The sequence below is a fragment of the Thunnus thynnus genome, chromosome 17, assembly GCF_963924715.1.
Source record: "Thunnus thynnus chromosome 17, fThuThy2.1, whole genome shotgun sequence".
Classification (NCBI taxonomy): domain Eukaryota; kingdom Metazoa; phylum Chordata; class Actinopteri; order Scombriformes; family Scombridae; genus Thunnus; species Thunnus thynnus.
This window is the reverse complement of record NC_089533.1, coordinates 6,391,986-6,409,530: the sequence shown is the minus strand read 5'-3', so window position 1 is coordinate 6,409,530 and position 17,545 is coordinate 6,391,986. Positions and strand designations below refer to the sequence as shown.

Below are 17,545 nucleotides of genomic sequence, written 5' to 3'. Positions count from 1 at the left end.
AAGCATGAATTAACATTTCCATCTCTGCTTGAGACACAGTGGGCCTGAACTTTTCAGTGTTTCTCAGCTCGAAAAAACAAGAGCAAATGAGACACTTGTGGTCCAGAATCAGAGCTGGTCCGTAGTGACACATAGATTTTTTATGGAGGATTTAACTGAGGAGGTAAGAGACCCAAGATCAGCCTTTATCTTGGAGCCAAAACTAGGAGGGGCAGAAATAAGGATTTCTGTTTTGTCCTCATTTAGCTGTAATAATAATTATCTTCTATCTACCATCTAGTTTTTTTTAGAGAACCATGTTAAGAGCAGAAGACAAATAAAAGAGCAGCTGTAATCTATCAGACTGAGCTCAAAGTTCTTTATCAGGCAGCATAAAGACCTTGAAGTCTTTTAGATGACGTCGTCTCTTTTGTTTGTCTTCTGCTTTTTATCAGCTTCACAGATATTTAACAAGAAAGTAATGAAACCATGATGGCATCAGAAATATGGTTAAAAACATATTTGAGTACTTGATACTCACTACTAAGATAGAAATGCATCTAAGCATGATTATAATGATTGAAGTTGCAACTGACTGCAGTGCTTTTCAAGACCCAACATGGAAGTCCAGGATATCTGACATACAAGACTGGATTTAGATTTTAAAAAAAATCACAAAGAACATTATTTTTATTTAGTATATTTGAGAGAAAAGTATGAAAACCATTGATGAAGGAAGTATTTAGATTCCTTATTTAAAGAAACCCTCCAGATATGTTTTAAGACATATAAAGACACTCTGCTCTAAAATATATTATGTTTTCTTTTTAATTACCCAACATTTTAAAAATTACATCTGCCCCTTCTCTCTCACTGAAGAAATGAATGAGCAAATAATTTTCATTTTAAACGTTTAACAGCTGGACACAAGATGTCTCCTACTTCACTACAAAAGCCTCAGATTTACACATCACATTAAGCTAGTGTTGATGTTTAAAACCATGATTGTATTTACACATCTTCAACTCAGATTGAGTGAAGTTGAGTGAAGTGAGACTTTAAGTAAAATTAGCAATAATACAATATAAAAAAAAGACCTCCCTCCACAAGTAAACATATTGCATTAAAAATAGGCACTTAAATGAAGTATTATGAGCAAAATTTGCTTAAAATATCAAAAGGAGAAGTAGAAATAGTACAGAAAATGGCCCCTGTTATATATATATTATATGATAGGATTATTATTAGTGATGCATTCATGTGCAGACTAAGTTGCATTTTACTCGATCAAGGTGGATGAATATTTTATATACTGCTGAATAGTTTAATCCATAACCGTGCATCATATTTAATGAACTCATCCTATGTTTTATATGTAAAATCTTGAACTGTAAAGTAATTAGTAACTAAAGCTAGTAGTCCAGTAAATGTAGTGAAGTAAAAATAATAATAATAATAATAATAATAACTTTATTTGTATAGCACCTTTCATACAAGAAATGCAGCTCAAAGTGTTTTACAACAAAAATTACATGACAAAGACATAAAATAACGTAAAAACATGTAGGAAAAAATAGAAAAAACATTGATGTAACATAAGATGGATAATAAAACGAAAAGTAAAACCCACTAAAATACACAGAATGTGTAATAATCAAAGAATAAAATATGATAAGAACAAGTTAAAGCATAGAACGTATAAATTAAATTAAAATATAACATTTAAAAAATGCAGCAGAGAGCAAAGTGCAAAGCTGTTTAAATGCTTGGGTACCAGTTTTAAGCTTTCTTGATATCCCTGATATCTAATCAAAAAGTACAATATTTCCTTCTGAATTGCAGTGGAATAGTAGTATATATATATAGTGTATATATATATATAAAGTAGCAGAAACTTGAAATACTCAATTTAAGTACAAATATTTCAAATTCTCAAAGCTACACATACAGCTACCTCGCCTCTGAACATCTTCTTTCAATGCTCTCTTCTAATTTTTCTTTGGTATAACGTCTGTGATGTGCGTATTAAAGTGCGACTCAGAAAGCGAGTGTGTGTAGAGTACACACACTCGCTCACACACTGTGTATCTGTTTTGCCCGGCTCTTATCAGAGGAATGGAGGGTCTCAGGTCTGCACTGAAGTCGACCCTGAGCTGAAGGAATTCCAGGCAGATAAAACTCTCAGGCGGTCGGGGTGCAGGCACTGACATCTGGCTCTGAAACACTTTTCCCGTCCAGTCCTGTGTTCCAAAGGGCCGGGAAGGGGCGAAAGGTGACGGAGATGGGCATTTTTTTAAGCTCATTATCTCTCAAAAGCGGGTGCAAGGTGACAACAGCTGTCATGTAAGCTACAGAAAACATGAATACACGCAGGCATCTAGAAAATGCACAGTTTTACTTGAAAGCACGGGCACGGACTTCCAGAAAGTGCTGGCATGACTGGAAACACCCTTAGTTACCATATTAATGACTCCAAAACAGTTTTCTTTAGCTTAGACATTCCTTCATTGTAGTGAGGCTTTTCATTAGAGAAGCAAATAACTTCAACATACAGTCAGGTGTCCAAATTAACATTATAATGGGGTTTTCCTGCTGTAATCATTCCTCCTGTTCATTAGAAGATCCCTTCATAATACACTTTCAACGTAAGTGATGGGGGCAAAAAATCCACAGTCATCCTTCTGCCTTCTGTTTACCCACTTGATATGACTAACTCTGACTGCTGGAGCCTCATATAAGCTTAAGATACACTTTTAAAGGACACACTGTGGATTTTGGTTCCTATCACTTACATTAAAAGAATATTTGAAGAGGATCTTTTAACAGCCAGTATAAACAGGAGGAATGATTACAGCGAGGAAAACCTCTTTCACTGTTTATATGGACACCTGACTGCTGGTTTAAGACAGACAGACTTGAAAAGTTGTGAACTTGTCCTTTAATAATAGAGAATATTAGAAATTTCAAATACCCATCTGGTCCGAGCCTCCATCACAACATACCATAGCTGAAACACTTGGTCGATCAGTTAATTTTATTGATAATTAGTTAATTGACAAACATTAGCGAGTTCAAGCTTCTTAATTGTAAGTATTTGCCGCTTTTCTTTATCTTATGTGATAATAAACTGGACATCCTTGTGTGTTTTGGACTGTTTGTGAGCTAAAACAAGCAGGCTTAACATGTGACAAGCATTTATCACCATTTTCTGATCATCAATAGAGAAAATAGATAATAAGTAAAATAATGAAAATAATCATTAGTCGCAGCTGGTCAGTGTGTGAAAGATGTGCTGTTTCCTTTTTGTCGTTTATGAGAAATTATTACAAAATGCTGCATCGTATGTATGTTTTAAGATATTCCTGGATCAGGACCTGAGTGTGGATTCACCAAATTTCATTGATATTTCTGTAATATTTACTTTTAAACAATGTTTTTGAGATATACTGCTGACTAGTAAACACACAACCTCCTTGGATCAGTTATTTAAGAAACAGTTAAAAACATCTATTTCAGTTAGCTTTTAATTATTGTTTCAACTTTAGGCTTTATGATTTATTTACTCATGTATTTAATTGCATTTTAAAGTGATTTACAGTATTTTTAACCCTATATTTAATAGTGTAATATACTCTGTTTTAATCTCTTTAATCATTTTATGTGTAATGCACTTGAACTGTTTAAAGTGTCCTTTAACATGATAAACTGTGAACTATGTTGTATGTATGTTGTATATTTGTATTTTCTGTTGTTTTAAATATAAGGGCACTTTAAGCTGCACTTTCTATATGAAAGGTGCAACACAAATAAAGCTGATTCTTGTTAATATAAAATTTTAAATGAAATATATACATGTGGTAATAACCAGTTGGATGCTGCAGCCGGACATACAAACTCACACGTATCATCTAGTGTTACCACCAACGCTCTTTGTCTTTGGGGCTGTTTGTGCGCGACCCTCTTTAGTACACATTCCTGTCTTACTTGGCTCTCACACCAAAGGGTCACGGGGAGGCATGTGTGCTCCTTGGTTAATTTTAGCCCTCATTTCATCGAGGCCATTGAGACAAAACACAGAGCAACCACCTCATCCCGTTTGCCGGACTGTGAAGCCACGTTCCCTCTGATCTCTGAACACCTTTTAACAGACTGAACCGCTGGATCACTGAACACATGCTCGTACCGACTACTGTTCTGTGGACAAAGTGGAAAGATCTTAGTAGGCAGTGGTGGAAAGAAACCAAGGACTGTACTTAAGTACAATTTGGGGGTACTTGCATGATAGTTGATTATTTCCATTTGCTGCTACTTTATACTTCCACTCCACTACATTTCAGAGGGAAATATTGTACTTTCTACTCCACTACATTTATTTAACAGCTTTACTTACTTTTCAGATGAAGATTTGACACAATGGATAATATAACAAGCTTTTAAAATACAACACATTGTTAAAGATGAAACCAGTGGTTTCCAACCGTTTTGGATTTCGACGTCTTACAAAAAGCAGTGTGTAGTCGGGGTCACATTTCACATGTCTATGAGTTGTTAACAACTCCACCAAATAGTGATTTTTCCCTCTAAACTTCTCACATGCTTTCATTTCAATAAATGTTCAAATGATCCAATATTTCACCAGAAATCAAAGATTAGAGAAAAAGTCCCAAAAACTGGAAACAGATTGTGTATCAGAAGTTTGTTTTTTCTTCTTTTCTCTCCCATTAATCATCTCACGACCCCTCAGATTTATCTGCTGACCCTTTGGAGGGGGCCGAGCCCTAGGTTGGGAACCACTGGACTAAACTAGCTAACTGTATATAAAGTAGACTGTAACAAATTTCCCTGTAAAATTACAGTAAATTACTGGCAGCTGTAGCATTTTACCTTTTTTTTTTTTTTTTACAATGTCACTACTGTAATTTACTTTAATCTACTGTAATTTACAGTATTCATATCAATAAAAACAGCTGTACATTGCAGACATATACCATAAATAACAATGTGTCTTCAATCTTAATTGTCCAGTAATGAGATCAGCTCAGTTTTACATTTGAAAACCTTTAAAAACCTTTAACATCTATCACAAAAGAGGATGAGACAAGTGACCGCTTTATGGAACTGAGCATTTATTCAGATGCTTTCAAATATGCCAAATATATTCAGGTATGCGTGTTTAAATAAAATAATTCTTAAGGTTCATGCCCTTTCAAAGGGCGTCAATGTAAATCTGTCAATTTTAATATCCTGAGCTGCCAGCAAAACTTAGTCATGAGTCTAGACAGCAACTGCTTTGCAAACTACTGTTTGAAAAATATAAAAGCACAAATAAACAGATTGCAGGATACACAGTTGTCCTCTGTTATAACTGGCTGAAGGTCGACATCCAAGCTTCCAGGCTCACTGAGTGAGAAAGAAACAAGAGTGAAAATCGAGCGCAGAGTGAGAGAAAGAGAAATGAAACAACTGAATGGCAGAAATAAACAGTTTACACAAGGTTTACACCTAAATTACCTTTATGAAGTGACGTCAAGTTCTTCAGAAGAGTGGTGACGAGGATGAACTGTGAGCTTGTTTGTCTCCTTAGGAATTACTCTCCCCGGCTGGCCTTTGTTCTCCTTTCAGGTTTAATCACAACACAAGTGGACTAACGTCAGCATTTAATGATGTGTAGTTCAAGAGAAAACAGTCATTCAAAAATAATCTTTAAAGGTGCAGTGTGTAGAATTTAGTTGCATCTAGTGGAACGGACTTGGCAGAAATGGAATATAATATTCATAAGTATGTTTTAATGAAAATAAGAATTGTTGCGTCTTCATTAGCTTAGAATGAGCCCTTTATATCTACATAGGGAGCCAGTCCTCTTCCATGGAGGCCGCCATGTTGCACCTCCATGTTTGTACAGTAGACCAGAAAGGACAAACCATTCACTGGCTCTAGGGAGGACCTTTTGTAGTTTTTGTGAGTTTTGCAGCCAACGTAGGTTCTCCTACACGCTTGGATAATAATGGGAAGGGTATTCAGTTATTGCAATCTGCAACGTCACCACTAGATGTCACTTAATCTTACACACTGGTCCTTTAAACTAGACTTGCAAGCAACAGTGAAAATAATGTTTAAATACCAGTAATTCAAACTTCAAACTGAAGGACACTACCTGAAAATGTTTTCTTGTGCCTGTCAGGTGCTTGCTAGGATTATACTAGTTTAATGTTAGCAAAAATTAAACGTAGTCATGTTACTGACCTTTTGGTTTGATTCAAAAAGGAGGATGAACAATGATTATACAATGTTTATAGTTGCATGTGACTTCCGTCCCTCCATTACTGCAGTGGCGAAAATGAAAATACTGTATTTTACCATCAAATCTTACTTTAGATTTACAGTAATTTACCATATTTAGAAAGAACAGTACATTTACAGCAGTTTATTATTGTGTAGTTGAAACTAGCTCCACCTCCAGCAGCTACAACAGTAACATGCTGCTCTAACACTGATGCTTCAGTATTAATAATCTAATGATGTCATATATAATAATATATCAGTCAGAGGGACTAAACCACTACTTTTACTGCAATACTTTGACTATATTTTGCTGCTAATACTTTTACTTAAGTACATGCAGGACTTTTACTTGTAGTGTAGTATTTTTACATAGCTATATTGGTACATTTATTTATTTTATTTAAGTAAAGGGCCTGAATACTTCTTCCACCACTGCTAAAGGGTCATTAATATGGTTTCTCATGGATTTCTGGTCATTTTTGTGTGTTCTTTGCACTCCATGTCAATTAAAACGGTCACATAGACTCAGTAAGGCTCATATATCCACAAGCTGAGAAACAAAGACAGTACGATCACTCAGCCCAGTTGGTCAATGAAGCTCTTAGATGGCAGCTATTCCCAAACAAAAGTGTGCACAGTGTGCAGTGTGTCAAGAAGCCACTCGGAGTCTCTGCAGGTGACCTTTAATTAGTTATACAGTTGACAGTCTGGCCTGAATGTCTGCTCTGTCTCTGAACACACTGTCGGTGCCAGCTAAGTGTCTTCTCTTTGGAGTCAGGGACAGATTGAGTCCTTTAAAGGAGACATGTCATGCTTTTTGTGATTATCGGTTATTCAAAGACTGTTATGATGTTGGATGTCTGTGTTAAACATGGTCAAACTTCAAACTTCTGCAAGTTAAAAGTCAGGACTTCAGCCTGCTCTGGACGCTTCATTTGTGATGGGTTTTTTCTACCTCATAGTAACCTTGGTTGCTAAGATTGTAGCAAAGGTTTCTTCCATGCGTTGCTCACATTGTCCATAATGTGTCGCATATTTTGGATTGGATTCTGGTTCCAACATGTACGGATGTATTTGAGAAGTTTCCATTTCAAGTAAAGTACAAGAAAAAGTAATGAAATCCTACTACTATAGTTTGTTTCACGGTTTGTTGACGCAGCCTTCGGAGTTGGCGGAAGTGTCCTGAGGTGCATCAAGAGCCGGCCAATCAGAACAGAGTGGGCTCATTGAGAGGAGGGCCTTAAAGAGACAGGAGCTAAAACGGCCTGTTTCAGACAGACGCTGAACTGAGGGGCTGCATAAACGGCCAGTGTAAGATAAATAAGGAGTTTTTTTGATCTGTAAATCAGGCAAAGATATTCTACTTTTATACTGGAGCTGTTTTTAACTTAGCCTAGTTATATCGTAAGATTTTACTTAGTGAGCACTAAATTAAAACCGGTAGCACCACACAAACTAGTTCTTACATAGAGATTAGTTAAATAGTTATACCTACTAACTGTCAGGTGAGACTGTTGCTAGCTGTAAGCTAGCTGAAAGAACCAACTAACAACTCATGTTAGCTTGCTAGTATCTGACTCGTTTATACTGAAGAGTAAAAGAGGTACGATATGGAATATGGTCAACATATCTGACCTGACACTTTACATTTCACAGAAAAAACACACAAAACCTCAAATTACAACATTTTATACCACTAACATTAAGATTAATTACCAAATACGTACAGTTAGCTTAGCATAATTGGATATTTTCCTCTCACTGTAAACAGCATGAATACCACTAATTCTAAAAACACATATATTTCTCCAGGTATGTAAACAGAAATAAAACACAGTCAGACCTACTGTACAGTCACAAAGGACTGGCAGTTAAGTTTATCTTTTTGTCACTAAAACTGTTATTTTTGGAAATGATGCCACAGCTCATGATGCTATCGTCACTTCCTGTTTAGATGATCTTATTGAACAGTGCTACAGATGTTTTTCCTGGGAACCAATTTACACATCTCTAAAGTATTCATAAGATAAGGCATTTCTTAACTTTAAATGGTGCAAATGGCAATTTCCTAAGAACTTGGGAAGGACTGACTCAAGCTCTCTGCAGTGTGTGACAGAGTGCCTTGTCTCCTCACCAGACTTTACAATCGTGTTTTTTCATTTGTGGCACCCCCTTTTTTTTTGTTGTTTTGACAGCTTTTGTTTCTGCTTTAGTGGCACCTCTCCAGCTCTTCAGTGTGGTGTGATTCATAATGGCCCTACACAGCTGTTTAACATACAAACAAAAACTGTTTTCTAAAGGATTTACAGTTGATATGACACCACGTACACACACACACGTCACCATACAATACACGAGTGCCGTTTAAATCTTATCGTGACTATAGATTAATATAATACTCCTGAAGTGTGATAGCAGCCACAGAGAGAGAGGACGCTGCTATTTTGAGCTCAGAGACTTGTGATGTCCAGTGAGGCAGAGTAGACTGTTGAGGGTCTGCACTCTGTCAGTGTCAGACTGCTGTCAAGTCGTCCTCAATAATAAACAGAGCTTCAGGACATGAATTTCACAATAAACATCCCTGTTGTTGAGAAAATGTGTAAAACAGTTTTTTTTAAAGTCATGCAATGTTCCTAAAACCTTTAATATCCCTGAATTTAACACATTTGTTTCCAATTGACTGACTGCAACAATTAGTCAGTCAATTGGAAAATAATTGGTAACTATTTTAATAATCGATTAATTGTTAAAGACATTCTTTTTAAGCAAAGGAGTTCCAGCATCTGGATTATGAGGATTCTTTGTTTTATGTGATAGTAAACACAATAAACCTCGGGATTCAGGAAATTATGATGGACATTTTTTCTCTTTTTTCAGATGTTTTCATAGATAAAACGATTAACTGAGAATATTATTGCATAGTTTCAATTCTAATTTTTTTTTTTTTTATAATTCCTGAAAGTGTTGAGCTGAAAAGGTATTTTGGATTTTGGGGCATTTGAGACATTTGGGGGCATATAACAAAAATCAGGCAGTCCATTTTCTTAAATACTTATTATTCTTAAAAAAAAAAAAGTTTAAATCTCATTATATTTCGAAATGTGAGATTGTAGGCATAACACATTAGGCAGATTCTAAAGGGGCATGGATTTGAGGGCTTTATAAATAAATTATAACAAGTAAAAGAATCATGAATGTGCTTTAACGAGTTTTGAGATTTGAGACTATAATTTAGAGAAGGCTCGGGCCACCCATGACAATATGATATGATACAATACAACTTTATTGTATGGAAATTCATTTTCCATCCTTGGGCAGTTCAGTTTAAGAGGCTGGCGCACAGATTACACAATTACAGTTACACATGTGAGACTTTTCACAGCTAAACATCATCAAACAATCATAGCACATCATATCCTCTGGATTCAGATCCAAAAATGAGAGACTCTAAATCACCTATTAGAGGGCAGAAATTGTTTTTCTCTGTTTAAAACATGTGAGGAGTCAGAAGAGATACTGTTAGCGAGTCTGAGCATGCTCTTGTCATGACCTTCTTGAAAGGAGTGTGCCAGAGGTTGGCCAATAATCTCTCAACGAACCCAGATTTGTTTAGTTTTAAGTTTCACTGATAGGCTGCTGAATCAGGCCGTACTGCAGTACAGCATGACACACAGTAATGATCTGGCTATTGGCGCCAAAATATGTGAGAAGAAAGTATCTTCTTACAGATAATCCACAATAGGGTGGCGTCTATCATAACACCCTATTTGTATGAAGAATGATGGTACATGAAAGTTAGATTCACTCAGGAAGCATGTATCAGCCACATTGGAAACATCTAGAAACACAATTTTTCCAAGTCTGTTTTAAAACAACAGTCAGGTGTCTATATGAACAGTGAAAGAATTTTTCCTCGCTGTAATCATTCCCCCTGTTCATACTGGCTGTTAAAAGATCCCCTTTAAATGTGCTTTCAATGTAAGTGATGGAGGCCAAAATCCATTTTGTGCAAAAATGCATTTAAAATGTGAAGCTTATATGAGGCATCAAATTCCCTCTTTGTGTTTCCCTGTTGAGCTGCAGAGGAAGTATAGTGACAAAAAGAGGGACTTTGGCACCAAAACGACTGTAACGTTGAAAGATATCTACTTGATTTGACTCATTTGGATGGCTGAAGCTACCTATCTCTGTCTCTCTATCTATCTATCGTAAACACATTTTTGCACAGAAGGAGGACTGTATTTTGTCCCCTGTCACTTACATTGTAAGTGCATTATGAAAAGATCCTCTAATGTTCAGTATGAACAGGAGGAATGATTACAGCAAGAAAAACATGTTTTGATGTCCATCTGTGCACCTGGACTGTTGTTTTAAGACAGACTTTTAAAAAAAGTGAACCTGTCCTTTAACTTTTAACAAACTTAAATAAAATAATTGGCTTTATTTTGTAACTGGAAGGCTATATAAATAGGATTTCCGTTCTTGTTGTGGCTGAACTCAGTCTGACTTGACGGCTGCTCCTGTCGCTCCGGGGGGCGGTGGAAGGGGAGTGGATCCAGGGAATCTGGCTAATAGGAGCTTCTTCTTCTTCTCCGCCGTCCTTATCGCGCAGTATTAAGACTGGAAGGAGAATAAAACAAACTGAGGGCTGCGGCTCTCTGCAGCTTTGCTTCACAACTTCTTTTCCCCCCCTAAAGCAGGTTCAACTTCACTCACCAGGAGACTCCTCCTAACTGTGGGAAACCGGGTCACGAACTGTTTGGTCTTCCTTTTAAAAGGTTAAGTGCTGCATATGGCTTTTGCAATATCGTAGTCTACTTTTTTTTTTTACATTACCAGCGTGCAACATCCTGCATCTGCTATCGCCCTGGCAACCAGCCCTCCTCTCCTCCTCTCCATCATTCTCCAGCGCTTCATCCTTCACCATCAGCGGTAACCTGCGAAACAAAAACCTGCTTTTTTTTTTTTCGCTCGTCCTCCTCCTTGTGGAAGCTTTTTTTTTTTTTTTTTGGTACTTCAAATCTATTTTTCACTCTGTGTGTGTGTTGATTTTTTTTTCCAATCATTATTTTATTTATTTTTATATAGATTTTTTAAAACTAGTAAGGTTCATGTGTCGGAGAAGTCATTTCTCTCAGCACCAAAATGCCTGTGAGACGCGGTCATGTTGCGCTCCAGAACACCTACCTGGACACCATCATCAGGAAATTCGACGAGCAAAGTAAGTGCACATCAAATGAAGTTAAAGTTATGACCATGTGATGATGACAAACTGAGGATAGCCTATACAGCTGACCTCCAGATATTCCTCATCAAACATTATATACACATAAATATACATACAGGCTATATTTATTCACTTTTAAGCACCTACATCACCAACCTCTGATCGTTTTGATAATGTTGAATATGTTAAATGCAGAAAATTGATCTGATGGTGCAGGGAACTCCAAAACAGGTCTGCAAAGAAAATGTGCAAAATTAGGTCACTACTGTTTATTCTTTATTAGCTATATGCAGTATTAAAAGAGGAATAACACAGCAATAACCCATGTAGCCCGTAAAACCAAGTTGGATGTGCTTTTAAATAGATATATTTGAGTAGAGCTGCAACGATTATTCAATTAATCGATTAGTTGCCAGCTATTAAATTAATCGCCAGCTATTTTGATGATCCCTTAATCGATTTGAGTCATTTTTTAAGATAAAAATGTCCAAATTCCTTGATTCCAGCTGCTCAAAAGTGAATATTTTCTGGTTTCTTTAGTCTTTTATGAATGTAAACTGAATATCTTTGGGTTGTGGACTGTTGTTTGGGATAAAAAAATATATATTTGAGGCATTTTTCGTCATTTTTCATAATTTTCTGACATTTTATGGAGCAATAACTAATTGATTAATTGAAAAAATAATCGTCAGATTAATCAACAATTAAAGTAGTTGTTAGTTGCAGCCCTAAATGTGGGAAAAAAACTTGTTATTTTGGTGCCAAAGTGTAATTTTGCTTGTTAAATTGTTTTTGCCTATTAAAGTTAGTTACACCATGTAAAAAGGCTACAGCCGCAGCCTCCTGTACCCTTTATTCTTAATATATGTTTGGTTAGTTTTATTCTGTTCAAATAAATTGAGCCTCTTCCGTTGTCTGAACAGGTGACAGACTGACAGGCTTTATGTTATGTTGAAATATCTTATCAAATTTGTATGAGTGATGTTGACAGTCCCCCCTCACATCCCCACTGCTGCTGCTTTTATGTTTGAAGGTTATTGCACCTGCACATCTGCTTGTTTGTGAGGGTTCACCTGATGCCTTACATTATGTTCCATTACCTCACACGTTCCACCGACTGCGACCACCGATCACACACTTTCAACGGCAGAAAAAAGAAAATCTCCTTTCTGCTGCGACCATTAAGGCCAGATTTGTTGTCTTGTTTTGACCTCTGAGGTTCATATTCATCTCCTTTGCTAACAGCTTTTATCTTGTACGTTACACATTGCACATCAGACATTCACACCTTTGAAAACATCATTTGCATGATACGATTGCAAAATCTCCTTTTTCTCCTTGGTATGCCCCCCTTTCCTAAGCGTACTTGCACCTCACAGCGTGTTGACTGGGTGTGTGAGACTGAAAATAACCCTGCCGTCCTGATCAGATACCACGTACCAAACATGGAGAAATAGTTGACTGCTGACAACCCTCAATCTGTTTTAGTCTGATTAGATCTGGGGTCAATGATGCTTGAATGTATGAAGCTCCTTTGAGAAATCTTTATTACGTAACGCCACAACTGTATGCGTTTAGGTGTACATGTATGTGTGCACGCGCAGCAGCTCACACGCACATGCACGACCAGGTGAGTGCACGTGCCACAGCGGTGCTGCTTAGCAACGGTGTGACGATCAGTGTTGCCGCTTTGAGCCCCAAATAATGACTTTGGACAGGATGTGCTTTCCACCAGAGGAGCTCACCCATTTACTTTAAAGAGAGGACTGAGAGAGAGAAGAGTCCCCTCCTCTCCTCTCATCTGTGTGGGCAGCAAACAGGGGAGAGCTGTTTAACCCAGTTCCACCACAGGATAATAAAAGGGACAGTCAGAGGTTATGTATGTACTTTTCATTCAGCTCATTGAACTCCTCCATTAACAGCCTTCGAACAAAACTGTCCTAATTCACTTTCATGGTGGACAATGTTTTTGGCATAGTGGCTGTTGCCGGCGCCACGTACATTACATTACAATCATCAATAACAGGAACTGGATAGTATACGAGCTTGGAATCACTGTTAAGGATTTTTCTGAGTGCAGTGTATGTAACTCTGAGATACTTTGCATAAAAAAGTTTGACATTGCAGTTTGACATGGTGGGAAGACATTTAGCTAAACAGGATTCGTGAGCTAACATCTAACTGACCTCTAGATAATGATTGTCAAAAAAAAAAAGGTTTCAAGTGTGTCTTAAAACAACAGTCGGGTTGCCATATGAACAGTGAAAGAGGTTGTAATCATTCCTCCTGTTCATACTGGCTGTTAAAAGATCCCCTTCAAATGTGCTTTTAATGTAAGTGATGGAGGCCAAAATCCACAGTGTGTCCACACAGTCATTAAAAGTTGATGTGAAGCTTAAATGAGGCTTCAGCAGTCTGAGTTACTCATATCAAGTGGATATCGGCCACATTTACAGTCTTTTTAGCATCAAATTCCCTCTTTGTGTTTCCCTGTTGAGCTGCAGTGGAAGTATAGTAACTAAAAGAGGGACTTTGGCACTAAAAAGACTGTAACGTTGAAAGATATCTACTTGATTTGACTCATTTGAAGCTTCATATTAGCTTCAGATAAACTTTTAAATATATATCTGCACAGAATCACCATCACTTACATTGTAAGTACTTTATGAAGGGATCTTCTAATGGTCAGTATGAACAGGAGAAATGATTATGACAAGAAAAACATGTTTCATTGTTCATTTGGGCTCCTGACTGTTGTTTAAGACTGTCTTTTAATACATATAGGCTATATGTGTTCATTTTTGAACATGTTAAATGCTTTTCATTAATGTGAATCCCAAACACGTCCGCAACCTGACATCTAATTAGAGAAGCATTTTTTCCTCCATTTTATACAGTTTCTACACTGTTTGCAAGGAAAAACTAATGAATACAAACAAAAAATCATTTTGTTTGAGGGTAAATCTATTTAGTGTGTGCTGCCCGAATAACTTCCATATATTTGGAAAGTATGAACACTCGCGTAGCATGAACTAACATTCAAATATCATTGTTTGACCCTGTAATTCCCCACGTTACCTGAGAGCAGGTGTGACGCCACAGAGGCTCTTATGTTGAAGTGGCCAGCTGCTCCTCTTCAGTCCCTTGGCACAAAATGTGATGCTAATAACATTAGCGCAATGAAAAGGTGGACTTCATTAGTTCCACTTAAGCTGATTGTTGATTAGAGTGACGGATGAATAAGGGCTTGACTGTAATAGAGAAATCTACTGGAGTTGGTCATTTTATAAAGGCACGACATCATCAGATACAAAGCTGTGCAGAAGATTTTAAACACCCTGTACTTGAGCATATTTGATTAACTCTTGTAATTGTGTTGTAAATACCCTAAAATTTGAAAATGCATGTAAGGAACAGAAGCGTTTTGTAACATTTTTGTCAATGACTGGATCTATTATGTTTCACACAGTATTTTATAGTTGTAGCTGTTCCCAGTCCAATATTATATCCTGTTGGGTAGTTTAATAAATATGTCTGTTTTCTATGAAAAATCTCAACCTGTAACTAGTAACTATGGCTCTCAAACAAACGTAGTGGCGTAAAAATTAAATATTCACCTCTGAAATGAAGTGCAGTAGAAGTAAAAATGAACATAAATTGTAAATAGTCAGGCAATGTACACATGTTGTCCCTCAAAGAGGTACTTAAGTAAAATACACCTAAGTATTTTCCACCACTGGTTCCCAACATGGTAGATGAAAGTTATGTTTCACTGCTGGTACCTTTAAATGTATCAGAGCACCTGGTACCATCAGGTACTACAGTACTTGGGTATAGTGTTTTTGTATTTTATAAGCCTGGTGTGTGACGTTGCCCTCCAAAGTGACTCACACTGGTACTACTATAGTACCCTCCAGTGTACTGTGGTATGTAGATATTACCATTGTTTGTACCATGGGACTTAAATGATTATAATGATACATACCATGGTAATATCTGCAGTACCATGGTAATAGCCTATAGGTATCATGGTAATATTTGAGGTACCATGGTACAACAGTATACAATGGTATGTATCATAGTTTACCATAATTTACCATAGAGTGTACCATGGTAAAATGTCTTATGGGTAGGTACTTATATTCTGCCCTACAAAGCCAAAACATGAAAATATTTGGTCAAAATTGTTTTTTTAACATTATTAAGGGCAGAATCTGACTTTTTGACATATGTTTTACCATATAGAGTGTTATTATGCCATATAAATGCACACTTCCAGAGAAACAGCATGTTAAGTTTGCAAAGCTACAAACCAGAGCTAGCTAAAAACCTGAAGCTAGGTGGTGAGATAGCCACAGATAGCCTTAGCTAAAGTTAAATTTACCTGCTCTTCCCTACCAGTTTCTGTAACTGAAACATCTATTTTGATGATTTAACATTTTAGTAATTCAGTTTTGTTATCCCATATGAAGGAGGAAGTGGCTAAATCAAACTATGACTAAAATAAACAGTTGCTAGCTTGTGAAGATGTGTTTAATCCATATTAGACTGTCCAAAGGCTAAGTGTCAAATATTCTCCTCATTTATCCATCTTCTCCATTTCATCATTTCCTTAGTTACTACTCTGTTTTTGTAGGACAACATAACAGAAAACAGACCGTTTATCTAAAAAGTTATGGTAAATTAATAGAGCATTTTTGAGTAACTTTACAAATATACTGAGTTTTGACTCACAGTGTGTGTTTATTATTCAATATTTAAGCAAGAAAGTAATTATAACAGAGCTGGAAAGATTAGTTGAGTTATCGATGAGTCATTTTCAAGAAAATAATGTCATGCCAAATTCTCCGGTTCCAGCTTCTTAAATGTGATTATTCTCTGGTTTCTTTAGTCCTCTATGACAGTAAACTGCATATCTTTGGGTTTGGGACTGTTGGTCTGGACAAAAGTGGACATTTTATCAATCAGTCAAGAAAATAATGGACAGATTAATCGATAATGAACATAATTGTTAGTTGCAGACCTAAATTTTAATAACTAAGTTTCTTACTTGACTACTTGCTTCATAACTTCAACTCACAGCTACTGTACATATTTCCACTTGGATTTCCTGCCTTTTTAAACTGAAATATGAGCTTCTTTTACCTGCCAGATCGCAAGTTCCTGATCGCCAACGCCCAGATGAAGAGCTGTGGCATCATCTACTGCAACGAAGGCTTTTGCCAGATGTTTGGTTTCACGAGGGCGGAGATTATGCAACAGCCCTGTACCTGCCAGTTCCTGGTGGGGCCCGGCACCATGAAGAGCGCCCTGGCCCAGCTGGCACAGGCTCTGCTCGGCTCTGAGGAGCGTAAGGTGGAGATCCTCTACTACGCCAAGGAAGGTAAGACACAGGAGGAAAAGAAAGGTGAGACACATGCAGGAGGAGGGAGGAAGACAATTAAAAATCCCTGTTTGCAGCCTCAGATTCCCTGGGTAGGAGCCTTCTGGTCACTGCAAAATCTAGATTTACTCTGCAAGAATCCATCAAGCTTTTGGTAAACTAGCAACCTAATGTTCAGCTTTATGAGAAAAACAGACACCAAAATCATCCTTATGTTCCAGTATTTGGCTCTCCATCTTCTGACGAGATCCTGATTGGACAGATCCTAATCTAGTCATCCATTTGCACCCATTTTAGCCATTTAAAAACATACTCACCAATCACTGCTCTTAACTGCATGCCAACAACATATGCACAAAGTGAGTAAATGAAAATTTATAAGAGTTCATGCTAAATGTATAACCTTAATTTATATTTATGATTATAATTTTCATTAGGATTGGTAAAAACGTATGTAGACTTTTAAGGAAAAATACAGTTTCTGGCCTTGCAAGAAGGTTGGTTTGCTGGTTTTAAATTCAAGTTTACAGTGGATGAATACTAAGCTGACACCAGAAATAGTCCCAAAAATATATTTGACCACTACATATTATATTGACAGCTAACGATTTTTCACTTACTACTACTACTAGTACTAGACGACACATTTTCATTGCTGGATCAGTTTATTCCGG

General features: G+C 36.9%; 1 protein-coding gene and 1 long non-coding RNA gene across 5 annotated transcripts in view; one reads left to right on the top strand and one right to left on the bottom strand.

Moving 5' to 3' along the window:
* Positions 1-4,996: 4,996 nt before the first annotated feature.
* On the bottom strand, positions 4,997-6,303 carry LOC137168194 (uncharacterized). The gene is made up of 3 exons (XR_010924255.1): positions 6,223-6,303; positions 5,491-5,594; positions 4,997-5,379 (listed from the first exon to the last, which is right to left on the bottom strand). It is a non-coding gene; the product is annotated as an uncharacterized lncRNA (long non-coding RNA).
* Positions 6,304-10,836: 4,533 nt separating this feature from the next.
* kcnh6a (potassium voltage-gated channel, subfamily H (eag-related), member 6a) overlaps positions 10,837-17,545 on the top strand; it is a 37,386-nt gene continuing 30,677 nt past the window's right edge. Inside the window, exons 1-2 of one of the 4 annotated variants that reach the window (XM_067615624.1) lie at positions 10,837-11,482; positions 16,641-16,871. In XM_067615624.1, coding sequence (XP_067471725.1) covers positions 11,407-11,482; positions 16,641-16,871 — 307 coding nt within the window. In that variant the 5' untranslated portion in view covers positions 10,837-11,406. The remainder of the gene's footprint in view (positions 11,483-16,640; positions 16,872-17,545) is intronic. The other 3 variants (XM_067615622.1, XM_067615623.1, XM_067615621.1) reach the window with 3 other exon arrangements.